Genomic DNA, 13724 nt, shown 5'->3' with positions numbered 1-13724 from the left:
ATAATGGGCACCTTTGGAAATCATGTAGAAAATAACCTAGAACTTACTTGTGTGCAATAGTCGTGAGTCGTTCATCATTTACTGCTCTCCGAACTTCAGCGCGATGTCTCTCTGTTGAGATACTGTTAAAAAGAAAAAAAAAAGTCAATATATTTTAGTCAGAGGGAGACATGAACATTTATCTAAAACTTCCAGCTAAAATGAAACTTATGAATAATCCAGTCAGGGAGACGAAAGGGAACAGGCAGTTACATTTAAGAGATTGTCACTTAATTTTTGCTATCATAGAGAGAAAGAATGAATGTGTTATTGTTCACAAAGTATTACTGAAGAATGAAGAGAACATTACTGTTCACTGGGTACCACTGCAAAACAGTGCAATAAATTTAAAGTACATGGTAGAAAAAATTGCAGCAAACATGCAGCGTTCTTCCTTGCTGCATCCTGAGCCTGAAGATCTTCAAATCCTACCTGTAATAAAATCCGAGCCAGCATGCACTCACGAGCTAGCTGTGATGCTTCTAATGCTAGATATCTCCAAAACCATCAACAAACAGTAAATCTTCAACTAGAGAGGAACAGTTGTTTTCTTTATTCAAAGCCAAACTGGAATCAAAGCTCCACAAGATGGAGAATTACTTCTCTAAATGAAGATTTGCTTTAGGATGTGAGTGATAGAAAAAGCACATACTACCTTCAAAGAGAACGGGCCGCTTGTTCTTATTTTAAAAAGGTCAGGATTACCTAAGCACTTTCGAGAGCTCTCCAAGAAGATCCTTCTTCTCTTTCGTAAGGTCTCCTTGTGCACGTAAGGCACTGATGACACCTGCATATGCCTCCAGTTCTGAGGAATTAGAGCAAATGGTATTTCTATTTAACGCTCGCAGCAAAGGAAGAACATTATTTTCAGTATTACTGACAGTTTTCCATTAATTTTCAAAGTCATTAAAAGGAACACGTCTTTCAATTATTTAGTGCTTTTCAAAAGAGATTGATGGTTTAGAACTCTCTCAGTCAATTACGCCGCAGTGGACAGCTTTTCTATGAAACAATTCTATCATCACAGAGGATTATCTAGTTTATACACCCAACCGAACATCTCGAGCTCTGAGCTGGCAGTTCAAGTCAGGGACCTTGAAGAAACAGTCCCTGAACCTGGACGGTACCTTAGAATTCTCTAGAAACAATAGAAGAAGAAACTTAATGAATTAACTTATTATTAACAGTTCCATGGAAGTGCCTGGCTTGCAGAGGAAATACACTACCAAGAGAGCAAATGATTTTTTCCTAACACTGTTCCTTCATTAGCATGGAGAACATAAGCTCTGCTTTGTTAAATATGCTCACCATTATCTTTTATGCCCATTTATTTGATACGTACAACAGCTCGAATCTGAAAACAATGCACTGCGAGTGAATTAAACCTGTCCAGAGCATGAAAGAAACAATCCAGCTACTCTTAAACGTAGAAGCATCGTGAGGATCAGCACGCAAAAACATAACTCTGACGGAACAAATCGATTACACCAGGTGATTCATGGAAATATTCCATCAGTGTTTTCAAAAAAATAATAGTTCTAAAGCCTACTGGAATTTCTGGATTTTGTCCTATTGGGAAGGGTGAAAACACACCTAGTGCAAGTGATGTTGGAGCCTGCCAGATTCCCAAAGAATGACTCGCTGTTCTAGGCTTAGCGTTAATGTTTTAAGAAAATGTTCCTGGGAACCACGCTGCGAGCCAGCAGGACAAATTCTTTCGCTGCTTCTGCAGATGACTTTCATTCAGCACCCCTTTTCTGCAGCAAACCGACCCAACCCCACAACAGATCCCAGGTTAACCAAAAACACAAATCAAAGGGGCAGGCCACAAGCTAACAAGGGCCCAAAACCACATTGGAACTTTCCTGCACAATAAAGAAGAGGATGCTGCTCTGAAAAGCTTCCAGATTAGGATTCCAAAGGGCTCATTTACAAATCAAATTGAGGAATTGTGTTGAAAAGAAGCCCTGCTCTCCTGTCCTGATTAAGCAGACAAAACCCAAAGCAGAGTCGCTTTGGCTAAGCAGCCTGCACAGGGATGCCGAGTGACCTAGAGAAGCATTTACAGCTTCGGTTATAAAACATTTGCTAATTAACGGAATGGTTATTACTAATATCAACATTTATTTAGACAACCGTGTTACAATATTTAAGAAACTAATTATTTTCCTCTGTTAACAACGTAAAGTAATCCCCACATACAACCATATAATTACTTAGCAAGGACAGATTTTTTTTTTTCTTCTCCTTTTTGCAATTTCAATGGAGATGCTTCACACGAAGGTTTTTAAATGCACATTGCAGCTTTTGGGAAGTTGGTAAGCTAAGTAAATTACAGAGCAGCTACGACCAGCTTCCTCACCCTTCTGTCTTATATAGGGGTCACAAACCGGTGAGCTCTCTTTTCAAGATGAAACACGTCAAAGAGGCAAAAAAAAAGCTTCAAAAATTGGCTTTTACAAGTAAATAGCATTATTTCAGGTGCAAGGTTACGAACCTAGGACACCGCTAGGTACTGCACGCCTGGGAGATGCGTTTCAGCCTCACCTACACCGTGGCATTTCACTCGTGGAGCTGTGTGGAGCTGGCGAGGCAGGGCTCTGCATCCAGCAATATCGATCTGCTGCACGGCTGGCAGACAGCTCTTCGCTCCCCCTGCCCCTGCTCCTTCCCCCTGCAGCCTCCTGCTGTGTCTGGATAAACCCAGAGTTTTCCTACCTACCCTCCAAGAGCCACGGCTGCTACAAGCTGCGATCCTCTGTTACGCTGGCAGGGCCCCCTTGTGGGGACACAGCTCATGCCAGCAAAGAAAAAAAAAAAAAAAAAGCTTTTTTTTTTATTTTTTTTTTCCTGTCAGCCTAGGTTATGTCATTGAAGGAGGTGTAGCTGCAGTTCTGTTTGGCTCAGCTGCACCAGCAGGGTTCTGCCAGCACACCGCCATCAGCTGGGGTGGAAGTTGTTTTTTTTTTTTTTTTTTTTTTTTTTTCCTTTTTCCACGCTTCTAGCCAGCAGATCTACGTGAACACAATTCAGTAGCACAGATCCGGTCTGAATTTTTTGGCATCCCGCACTTTCTCCTAGTTTTTGTACTTCTTGAGCCTTGCTTAAGACGTAGAGCTGTCACCTCAACGGACGTACAGCTTCATTTTGGTGCTGTGCACAACGTCTGTGCCACTGTCTGTTTCAACAGAACGCGAATCCCAGATTCCCGAGAAGAGAAATAAAGAGGAAATCAAGAAAAAATAACTTCTCAGTTCTCAGAAAATAAAGTCAGTGGCTTCATAACGTCTGAGAACCTTTGCACAGCCAAGGAGCACAGCACACAAGCTTTTAAGTTCCAAGTAAAATACAAACAAGGAGCTAAGTGACTCAACTGTCACAGGAAGTTTGTGGCAGTCTCAGCTTTCTTCCTGACATCATCTCCTACATTATGCTCCTCAGAGGACAGCCTTTCCTTCTAATCCTATGCATCATTTAACTGGGGAAAAAAAAACTAACTAAATACAAAAATTCAGTTCCTGAAGAATACAAGAAGCACGTTGCTTCGTCAGATCATTGATCTAACAAAAGATCTCCTCCCCTGTGACACCCAAAGGTGTGTGTGTGTGTGTATTGGAAACAGCAAATATTTTTATTATATAGACAGTGCTGTATCTCCTTGTACTCATATATTTACAACAATGGAATGTGAAAAATCTCACAATATATTTATTTTCCTGTTGGGCAAGGTACCCAGATGTTGAGCTAGATTTGAAACAATGCCAAAAGCTCCTGCTGCTTATTGTAGTGAGGTGATAACGCTGTTTTCACATTTCCCTGACAATCCATGTACCCGAAGACTGAAAAATCACAACTTATCACACGGGTTGTTGGGTTCTTGTTTCAGATCTTTACACCAGAACCTTTGCTACTTGTGCTCAATCTCGCTGCATCAAACAAAGTAGGATTCCATGATTTTGGGGTACAAATAAAGAATTGAAAAGCAAACGAAGACCTCTCACACCTTAATAGCCATGAAAAATACAGCACTGCAACTTCAAGGCAGAGATGGACCAGGACGTCCGTGAGAGATTCACCCAAACCAAACCAATTCCGTTCTACTCCTTTTGCTCAGGCAGAGCATCTGCCAACCATCATTTTAAGCCCAGGCTGTCAAACCAATGACACATGCAAAAGGCAGGAAATGACTTGTAAGTTGCCTGTAGACGCATTAAAGTGTTTCACGAAAGCAGCGGGCAGGCAGATCTGGGAAGGGCAAACATACAGACCCACAGACTGTTATCTTACTGTACCCAGTTTGCGAAGGATCCTCTTGCATTCATCTCTGCTGAGATCCAGGAGAGTTGGCCACACCACAGGCATCTTTCCCTCGCCTCTGTGCTCCCCCAGAGCTCGGCCTGGCTGAAAAGGAACAGAAATGCAGTCAGCGCGAGGCCACCATTTATCCAGCTCCCAGGCTGATGAACGCAAACTCCACTGTCTGCTCACAACTCCACCAACACATTCGCTGCCATTCCGGCTCCAGCTTTTGTGCTGGCATGTGTTACCGTGCAGGAATCCAGGGCTCCGCAAGGGCACGGGCTTCTTATCCTCCCTTCCTCTGATCCACCAGCCCGAGCCTTTCTCCCGAGTTTCCCATCTCCTCCTCAAGCCCTTTTTTTTTTTTTTTTTCACGCCGAAACGCTCCCCGAATCGATGCTCTCCAGTCTCCTCCCTCCCTTTATGCACAGAGCACCTATTATAGGAACTCTTCCAGCTAACCGCACGCCCCCCCCACACCACCACCACCACCTTTCCCCTCGGGGAACACATTTAGCACGAGCCTCTCCTATGCCAGCAAAGCAAAAACACGGTGAAATTCGCCTTCCCCCCCAAAACGGGAACACCCCCTTTCCCCACTGCATGGCGGCGAGGTTTTGGGGAAGGAAAGGAGAAGGAAAGGGGGGGGCATCTCCTCGTTATAACGGGGAAAATAAACGGGAAAAAAGGACCGGAGGAGAGCGGGAGGAAGGGAAGGGGGGGGGGAGCTGCCAGCACGGCGGGAGGCGGGCACCGGGAACAAAAGCCCCGGCTCCACCGCAGCTCCCAGCGCCTTGCTGGCTCCCCTCAGGGGGCAGCCGCCACCGGGAGCCCCCCGCCCACCTTTCCCCGGTACCGGGGGGTGGTGGAGGAGAACCGGAGGGGCTGGAAAAAGAGGGTTGGGAAGGGAAAAAGGGCAAAAGAGCCCTGAGGGGACCCCCTCAGCGAGCAACGGGCGGCCTGGGACCGTGGCGCTGCCGCCGGGCCGGGCCTTGAGGTGAGGCGGCGGAGGAAGGCACCGGGAGCCGCGGGGAGCGCGGAGCCTCGGCGAGCAGGACCCACCTGCCCGGCCGTGCCCGGTACATCGAAGGGGGCTCCTCAGAGGCAGGGCCCGGCCTCGGCTGCCTCCTCCTCCTCCTCCTCTTCTTCCTCCCTTCCCCTCCCCCTCCTCCCGGTGCCGCGCTCCGGTTTGTTTGGCGGCGGCGGCGGCAGCAGCGCTTCACAGGACCAAGATGGCGGCGCGCCGCACTGCTCATGCGCTACCGCCGCGGGGCACGCTGGGAGTTGTAGTCCCCTCGCTCCCCTCCCTTCCCCGGCTGAGATGGGAGAAACGCGGGGTGTGAGATGGACACAGGGTGTTTGTGCGCATGCGCTCTGCCGCGGGGTGTTCATGGGAGTTGTAGTCTTTCGCCGCACACACGCTGTTGTGGACGCGCTGCTGGCCGTCCCGCCATTGCCCGGCGGCTGGGGACGGGTGGCGAGAGGGGACAAAAAGCCCGCGCGCGTTGCTGAGGCGCTGAGGGAGCCCGAGGCGGCGGGCTGCGGGCTCGTCACGCCCCGCAGAGCTCGGGTTTTAACCGCCGACCGCTGTTTGTGCGAGGAAATGTGGCGAGGTGGAGGCTGTCCGGCCGTTTTCTGGCGTAAAATCGCCACCGGTTCGCTGTGGCGATCAGTCAGCCCGATTCTGTGCAAATAAAGTGGTAATAAAGTGCGTGCCCCAAAAGCACCCAAAACACGGCTTCGTTTCACCCGCCCCGCAGCCCAAAAGCTGTGAGGGATGGATCCGGAGGTCTGGGCTTGGTAGCACCCACGGGTGGTTCATCCGTGGTTTTCACAGAAAAACAAAACAAAATAAAACAAAACACAATAAATTATATCTTCTAAACAGTCCTTAGATCAGATTAGAAATAGGAAAAGAAACCATCTCCGGGGCACAGCTGAGGCTTGAAGGTGATGTGGTGTCAGTTTGTGGCTGCCGTGTCACGGCAAGAAAGAAGAAAAAAAGCCTATTGGTAAAACAACAAGAAAACAAACAAAAAAAGCCTGGTCACAAAACTTTCTGTGAAGCAATTGCTGAAAAAACACACCACCGGGACAAGCTTTGGCCCCCAGGGCTTCATTTTTGCCATGTGCACTTGTTTTTTCCGCCCTTCGTCTCGCGGCTTTTCTGATTTTACGAAGGAAATGTGCACCCTGGGGCTGGATGAAGAGGAGGGAAGGTGTCCCGCCTCGTGGCACCCATCCCATGGGTGTTCCAGCTTGCATAAATCTCCTGCTTTTGGGTCCACACCTGCACTAAACACACCCGTGCCCTGATTGCCTTACGGAAATTCAATACCAGCTGCCTCACCCGTGGTGTGTCTTTTAACAGGAAATCACATAAAACGAAAGGAATCGAGCCTTTTTTTCTTTTTTTTCCACCTATATAATTTGAAAGCTCCACTGTGCGGAGGCTTCTGCTGGAAATGCTAGCAGGAGAAACTCCCTTTGTTCCTGTCTAGACGTTTTACTGGGGAAGTGTATAATGCAGTGCTCGGGAAGCTGGTGGCTTGCTCGAGAGAGGGCTCATTGATATGCTTCACAGCACTGCAAGGAAGGATTCTCGATGTCAGTGGCCACAAGGTAAATGCTGGGTACGGTGTCTTCCATAGTTCTCCAGGAAAAAATAAATAATAATAAAAAAAAAAATCTTAGAAATGAGCAATCTCTAAGGCGCAGCCCAAATCTAAATTTTGCCCACAATTTGCAGCGAGGAAATAAAATCTCATTTTATAGTTTCCTTTCAGAAGGCCAGAAACAGCTGGAAGCTTTTTGAGGTGAAGACAAGGCGAATGGTGCGCTTTGATCAGCAACACCTATTTTCAGATCTGCAAGTGCTATTATTTCCACCTAACTACAGAAAAAAAAATAAAAATGTTTCTTCCCTGTGATCATTGATGAATGTTTTCTCACTTGCAATTTCCTATTGTTCTCCACAGCGGTATAAATCTCAAGTACCTGAAAATAATTATGCTGAATGGTACAGAAGAGCTAGCACAATTTTCCTTTTTTTTTCTTTTTCAATGCCTTCTTAAATAAGAAGTGGCTGAGGGCAAATAGTATCATCCCTGCATAATATTGCCTAACAAAACCAAATGCCATAAGCTTTGCACAGAGCTGAGGAAGAGGCAGACAAGGATGGTGCCAGAACTTGCACCTTTCCTTTGCAGATCAGAGGCTCCACTGCAAACCTGCCTGGAAATGTGACTTTTAGTACAATTATCCTGTTCAATATGAGCAGTGCTTAACAGAATAATATAGCCCTTTTGAGGTCTAGTCATCAGTCATAACTGTGATGCTCTAGCAGAGAATCATTTTTATTGCATGAGGTGTTTAACAGCTGTCCCTTAAGTTTGTAGAGTAAATTGTTCCCTGAGCAAGAAACTACTTCAACTTTTTTTTTTTTTTTTTTTTAGAAACAAAATATATCTAAGTTGTAAGATGAATGTTTTCTTGAAGTTTGTGTGTTGATGAATGCACTCTGTCCTCATACACACTCTCCAGTGAAATCTCTGCTAACAACACAGCTCACCTTTTCTCAGAGAAAGCATTAATAATGTGTTTTCTCAGCCTGGATCAGCAGTTTCATTAAACTTAATGAGATTGCTTAGGTAATTTTTTTTTTTTTTTTTTTTAGATCTTTGATTTTCTTCCAGATGAGGACTAAACTGGCCAATGGGATCAGGTTATTCCAGGCGAGGTATGACAAATGCACAGCAACACTCACATGAATACATATGTATGTGCTCAGGAAAATCATACACGCTTCATTTCCTTCTGTGCACAGAACAAAAGAGAGGTAAAAGCTGAGCCAGTTATGTATGAACTGCTTGAAGCTGTGACTGCCGTGTTTTCGCAGATGTCATAACACGATTTCCAAGAATACTTCTTATTTTCATTAAGAATAAAGACCCAGACAGAGAAGTATGCAGGAGAGGTCCAGAAAGTCTGAAGGCCAAATTCTGCCTGTAGTTACAGCAGCACAGTTGCCATTTACTTCAGACCCACCTACTCAGCTACAATCAATTGTCCATTACCTGTAACAATGGGGAGGCCGAGATACTGTGGACAAGGAAGAAAAGAAAACATAAATAATGAATCCTGAAAAGCATAAGAGGCTACCCTGACTCAGAATGACTGCATAGGGTATTTTAGCAATCCAGGGAGGCTGCCCAAATGAGGCCAATACTTGACAGAATTTCTTTACGTCCGATGAACAAAATGTCAAGAGTCTTCCAATTATATACTAAAAAAAATGAAAATAAAGACAGGGTGGTTTAGACTTCATTAGCACAGAAACATGGCTAAATGTCTCATGGGTGAAATTTTCTCAGCAAATTCATATGAAATAGACTGATTCATTGTGGGTAAAAGAAGAAAATGCAGAATGTGAAAATGCTAGCTTTTTTTATATATATATTCTTAGTTGCCTTCCAAAGGTTAATCATAGAACTATTAGGTTTGGAAAAGCCCTCCAAGATCACCTGCTCCAACCACCCCCTACCACCAATGTCACCACCAAGCCCTGTCCCCAAGCACTACGTCCAACCTCTCCTTGAACACCCCCAGGGACGGGGACTCCCCCACCTCCCTGGGCAACCCGTCCCAAGGCCTGACCGCTCTTGCTGAGCAGAAATGTCTCCTCATTGCCAACCTGAGCCTCCCCTGGCACAACTCGAGGCCGTTCCCTCTGCTCCTGGCCCTGGTTCCCTGTGAGCAGAGGCCGCCCCCCAGCTCCCCACCCCTTCCTTTCAGGCAGTTGCAGAGAGCAATAAGCTCTGCCCTGAGCCTCCTCTTCTCCAGCCCAAACCCCCCCAGGTCCCTCAGCCGCTCCTCACAGGACTTGTGTCCCAGGCCCTTCCCCAGCTTCGGAGCCCTTCTCTGGCCACGCTCCAGGGCCTCGATGTCCTTCTGGGAGTGAGGGGCCCAAAGCTGAACCCAGCACTCGAGGGGCGGCCTCAGAGAGCAGAGCCCAGGGGGACGAGCACCTCCCTGGCCCTGCTGGCCCCACTGCTCCTGACACAAGCCAGGATGCTGTTGGCCTTCTTGGCCACCCTGCTGGCTCATGTTCAGGAGATCATCAATCAGTAATGCAGGACCCATCACTTGGCCATGTTGGACCTCAGCCCTCTACCCATCAACCCATCCTGTCCAGCTCTCTCTGCAGGGTCTTCCTACACTCTGGCAGATCAACATGTCCCACCAACCTGGTGTCATCTGTAAACTTACTGAGGGTGCACTCAATTCCCTCATGCAAGTCATCAATAAAGATATTAAAAAGGCTGGGCCCCAACACTAACCCCTGGAGAACACCACTGGTGACCTGTCACCAGCTGGATTTCACTCCGTTCGCCACCACTCCCTGGGCCTGGCCATCCAACCAATTTTTAACCCAGCAAAGCGTGTACATATCCAAGCCATGGGCTACTGGATTCTCCAGGAGAATACTGTAGGAGACTGTGTCAAAGGCCTTGCTGAAGTCTAGGTAGACTACATCAACAGCCTTTCCCTCATTGTTCATAGAAGAGTCACCCGTTCACAGAAGGAGATGATGTTGGTCAGGGAGGACTTGCCTTTCATGAACCCCTGCTGGCTGGGCTGGATCCCTTGGTTATCTTGCACACGTTGTGTGATTGCACTCAAGATGACCTGTTCCATAAAGATGATCTGTTCCATGAATCACTTGCTTAGCTCCCATTACCTACATCCTCCGTTACTGATTGAGTCACCAGTTAAGGAGACCCAAAATTACAGTGCGCTTTCTGACTTTTCCAAAAGGAAAACAAGAGAGAAACTTGTTGACAGCAGCTCCGTTTCACCTTATTTCCATGAGCAAGGCTCATGCAACTGTGCTGCCTGCCAGTTCTGCCCCAGGATAAGCAGTAAATCTACTGACAGTCCAACCAAATTCAACAAGTGACTCAGGAGCTGGTCATACAAACTGGTTCCTTAGGTATAAACGTGTCAACAACAGCTTGCTGTTTTCTTTCCTATTACAGCCGACTGACACAGATAAAACTGGAGCTCATTGGGACCTGGAGGATTCTTCATCTGACGGGGACCCACCGACAAGTTGTTTCACCTTTCTTGTGCCTCTGTTTCCCACTTTTATAAAGAATTTAAAAGCCTAATGGCAGACTGATATACAAGAGCCATGCATTATCATTGATAACAGCAAACTGCTCATCTTTTAAAGAAATTGCACAATTATATGTATTTAAGGATAATTTGTCCCCCTGAAGAAACAGTTCCAGTAAGAAATATAGTGACCACCAACAACTCCTACTTTGTTTCATATTCTCCAGGACCTAACAACCTCAGATCCCCTATTAGTTTAACTAATTTGATTCTCATCACTTACAGGCACTGCTCTAATTAATTACAGACTTTCTGGGAGCTTAAATAATAATCCGTGTTTCACTATGTTTCCCTCTAGCATGCAAGGCGATGGAAGGGAGAAGACAACACACTGTAGTTTCGGACCCGGCAGTGAGATGGCACAGCTCAGGGGAGAGAGGATGATTTTCACTTGGAGAATGCAATTTGTATGCAGCCCAGGTCACCAGCAGCAAAGCTGTTCCTCTCAGCTCTTTGGGGGCTCATACGAAACGAGCACAGCAGCCTCACTGCAGCTCATGCTGGATTATTAACTACACCTCGACTCACGCCACTACGAACTCCATTCTCGTTGTGGCACCCAGCTGACAGACTTGCATTGATCCAAGCTAGAACTGGACTGCTACAAACCCCGAAATACCCCTTTTCTTCAGAACAGTCTTCTGAGGGTAGAGCAGAAATAAAATCAGCTCGCTACTACAGGGCGAACACGCGCAGCTATTGCAGCTGCTGCTTTTCTGCTGTAAATTGTAAATTTTCGACTTTCCAGTTTCACACTGGTAAGTTCAAAAGTAAAATTGGAAAATCAAGAAAATGGTTTTATCAGACTGCTAGCAACCAAATTCCCACTACACTCTTATATTAAGATAAATGCAACATCATGGACAATTTAAAATTTTAGGGAATTTAAAGATGTTTTAAAATATTATTATTAAAATTTATTATTAAAATATCTTCTATATTTTGTATAGGAGAGGAACAGTCAGCCCAGGTTCTAACAAAAGTGAAATCCTTTCTTGGTCAATTTTCTTGGCCTAGCCAACAGTTCACACTTCTCTTAAGAGATTATTCAGTGGCTCGATACATTTTCCTGACATAAGCATCTCCATTTTAGTTTTATTCTGTCACCCTTAGACTCCTAAACTCTTTCTTCTTCCCTAAACCCTTTCCTGTCACATTTTTCTCCCGGCTAAGATAAGAACAGAAGCCTCAGCAACATTCAGTCGCTGGCAGCTTGCCAGAGGAGCCCTTTTATACGCAGCCTTGTCAGATGCAGGGATTGTCACTGTGGGCCCAGGACTAGATGTACTTAAATCCGTAACAGTATTTCACCTTCTTTCCCTGAAGGTAGCTGTGCATTGCCAGTTAATAGAGATTTTTGCCTGTTTTGAGCAAGACATGCTGTATTCAATGCATATGTTTATTTTGCAAATCTTAAGAACTTCAGTGCTGAAAGCAGCCAAATTCAGCAAGATTTAAACCCATCCAAACGCCACCTTGCGTCAAGTTAAGCACCCATTTAAACACTTCGCTACACTGAGGCAAAAAACTTGATTATATAACCTAAAATAATATTAAAAAAAAACTTCATCGTGTCACTCTGCAGCATGTCGAAGAGCAGATTAAAGTCAGTGCCCTCTGCAATCTAGAGAGATGGATGCTTATCTCCATTCTCGTTGTAGCATTCAATATGTGTTAAGAATGTATAAAGGAGCAAAGGCACTTCTCAAGAGAGAAAGCATGGAAAAAATCAAATTATTAAAGATATTGGTACACTGTAACTCGTGTCCTTTCCTGTGGCCACATACATGTACTGCAAACTGTGGGTAACACGGCTGCAATTTAGGGCATTTAACCCAGATTAGCATGCAGCAGAATTTAGCCACTATAGCAACTGATCCGTGTTGTATTTTAGGTAAGCTTGCACCTTCTCTCCAGCTGCACTTTTCACCCAGCACACTTGGCATTGCTTATAAGCTGAAGTCAACTCGTGATTGAATGACTTGTTCCCAGTTTAGACATAAATATTTTTACAAGGCTGGATGCACTAAAAATGAATTCTGGAGAAGCAAGGGATTGTATCCACTGTAAAGGATATATTCGATCACGTTACAGAGACTGCACAACTAAAGCAGCTCCATTGACCGTAGGAGAAATGGTTAAAGACTGCAATACCTAATGGCTGATGACACCAGGCATTTCCCTATCTGGACAGCCACTGTCCGTATTTTTCCTAGCAATATGATCACTTATAAACTGTTTACGTCCAGCTGATTTTGGAGGATTCCATGCCAGAACACCTTCCAAATGAAAATTTACTTAAACACATGGTATTGAGGCAAGATGAAAACACCCATGGAAAAGAAAATCACAGAATCACAGAATTTCTAGGTTGGAAGAGACCTCAAGATCATTGAGTCCAACCTCTGACCTAACACTAACAGTCCCCACTAAACCATATCCCTAAGCTTTACAGCTAAACGTCTTTTAAAGACTTCCAGGGATGGTGACTCCACCACTTCCCTGGGCAGCCTGTTCCAATGCCTCACAACCCTTTCAGTGAAGAAGTTCTTCCTAAGATCCAACCTAAAACTCCCCTGGCGCAACTTAAGCCCATTCCCCCTCGTCCTGTCACCAGGCACGTGGGAGAACAGACCAACCCCCACCTCGCTACAGCCTCCTTTGAGGTACCTGTAGAGAGTGATAAGGTCGCCCCTGAGCCTCCTTTTCTCCAGGAAACACATTGGTGCAGAGTCTGCAAAACGGATTGATGAAGATATAGAAAAGAACTTGGCCAAATGGCAACATACCTTGTGGCACACGTATTAAACACACATCCGACAGTGCCTGATTAGCTACTATTTGTTTTGGAAGTTTTTCTGTCTCTATGTACTCATATCAATATATTGTGCAATCAAGACAAGGTATTGAGGAAAATCAAGGGCTGTAAATTAAGGTTAGCATCAACAATTAAAAATGAACGCCTGCACACAGGGGCAGATGGGCAGGAATTTGCTTGGTTGCTGCTTTGTGCATCTCTGCCAGGAAGCTAGATACGGCTCCGCCAGCATGCGCTGCCCACAGAGCAGCACAGAACGTTGCAATCGTCTGCTTTGGCTGGAGGAACGCTTCAGAAATTGCAGCAGCTGAGGTGGAAGTGAAGACTGAGCACAGAGCATAACTGAGAAGGCTGCATCCTACGTGGGGATGAAGAGCTGTAGTCCAGAATA

General features: G+C 45.7%; 1 protein-coding gene across 13 annotated transcripts in view; it reads right to left on the bottom strand.

Moving 5' to 3' along the window:
* The window catches only part of EMSY (EMSY transcriptional repressor, BRCA2 interacting), a 39853-nt gene extending 34302 nt beyond the window's left edge, over nt 1–5551 (bottom strand). For 10 of the 13 annotated variants that reach the window (XM_082784451.1, XM_082784464.1, XM_082784456.1 and 7 more), the window contains exons 1-4: nt 5401–5551; nt 4332–4440; nt 745–844; nt 48–122 (exon numbers count right to left, since the gene is read on the bottom strand). In XM_082784451.1, coding sequence (XP_082640577.1) covers nt 48–122; nt 745–844; nt 4332–4401 — 245 coding nt within the window. In that variant the 5' untranslated portion in view covers nt 4402–4440; nt 5401–5551. Of the gene's footprint in view, nt 1–47; nt 123–744; nt 845–4326; nt 4441–5400 lie in introns of all 13 variants that reach the window. The other 3 variants (XM_082784460.1, XM_082784461.1, XM_082784458.1) reach the window with 3 other exon arrangements.
* Between the last annotated feature and the right edge of the window lie 8173 nt (nt 5552–13724).

The sequence above is a fragment of the Aythya marila genome, assembly GCF_965140915.1.
Source record: "Aythya marila genome assembly, chromosome: 1".
Lineage (NCBI taxonomy): Eukaryota > Metazoa > Chordata > Aves > Anseriformes > Anatidae > Aythya > Aythya marila.
The sequence above is the reverse complement of the archived record's forward strand: the minus strand, read 5'-3'. Positions and strand labels throughout refer to the sequence as shown.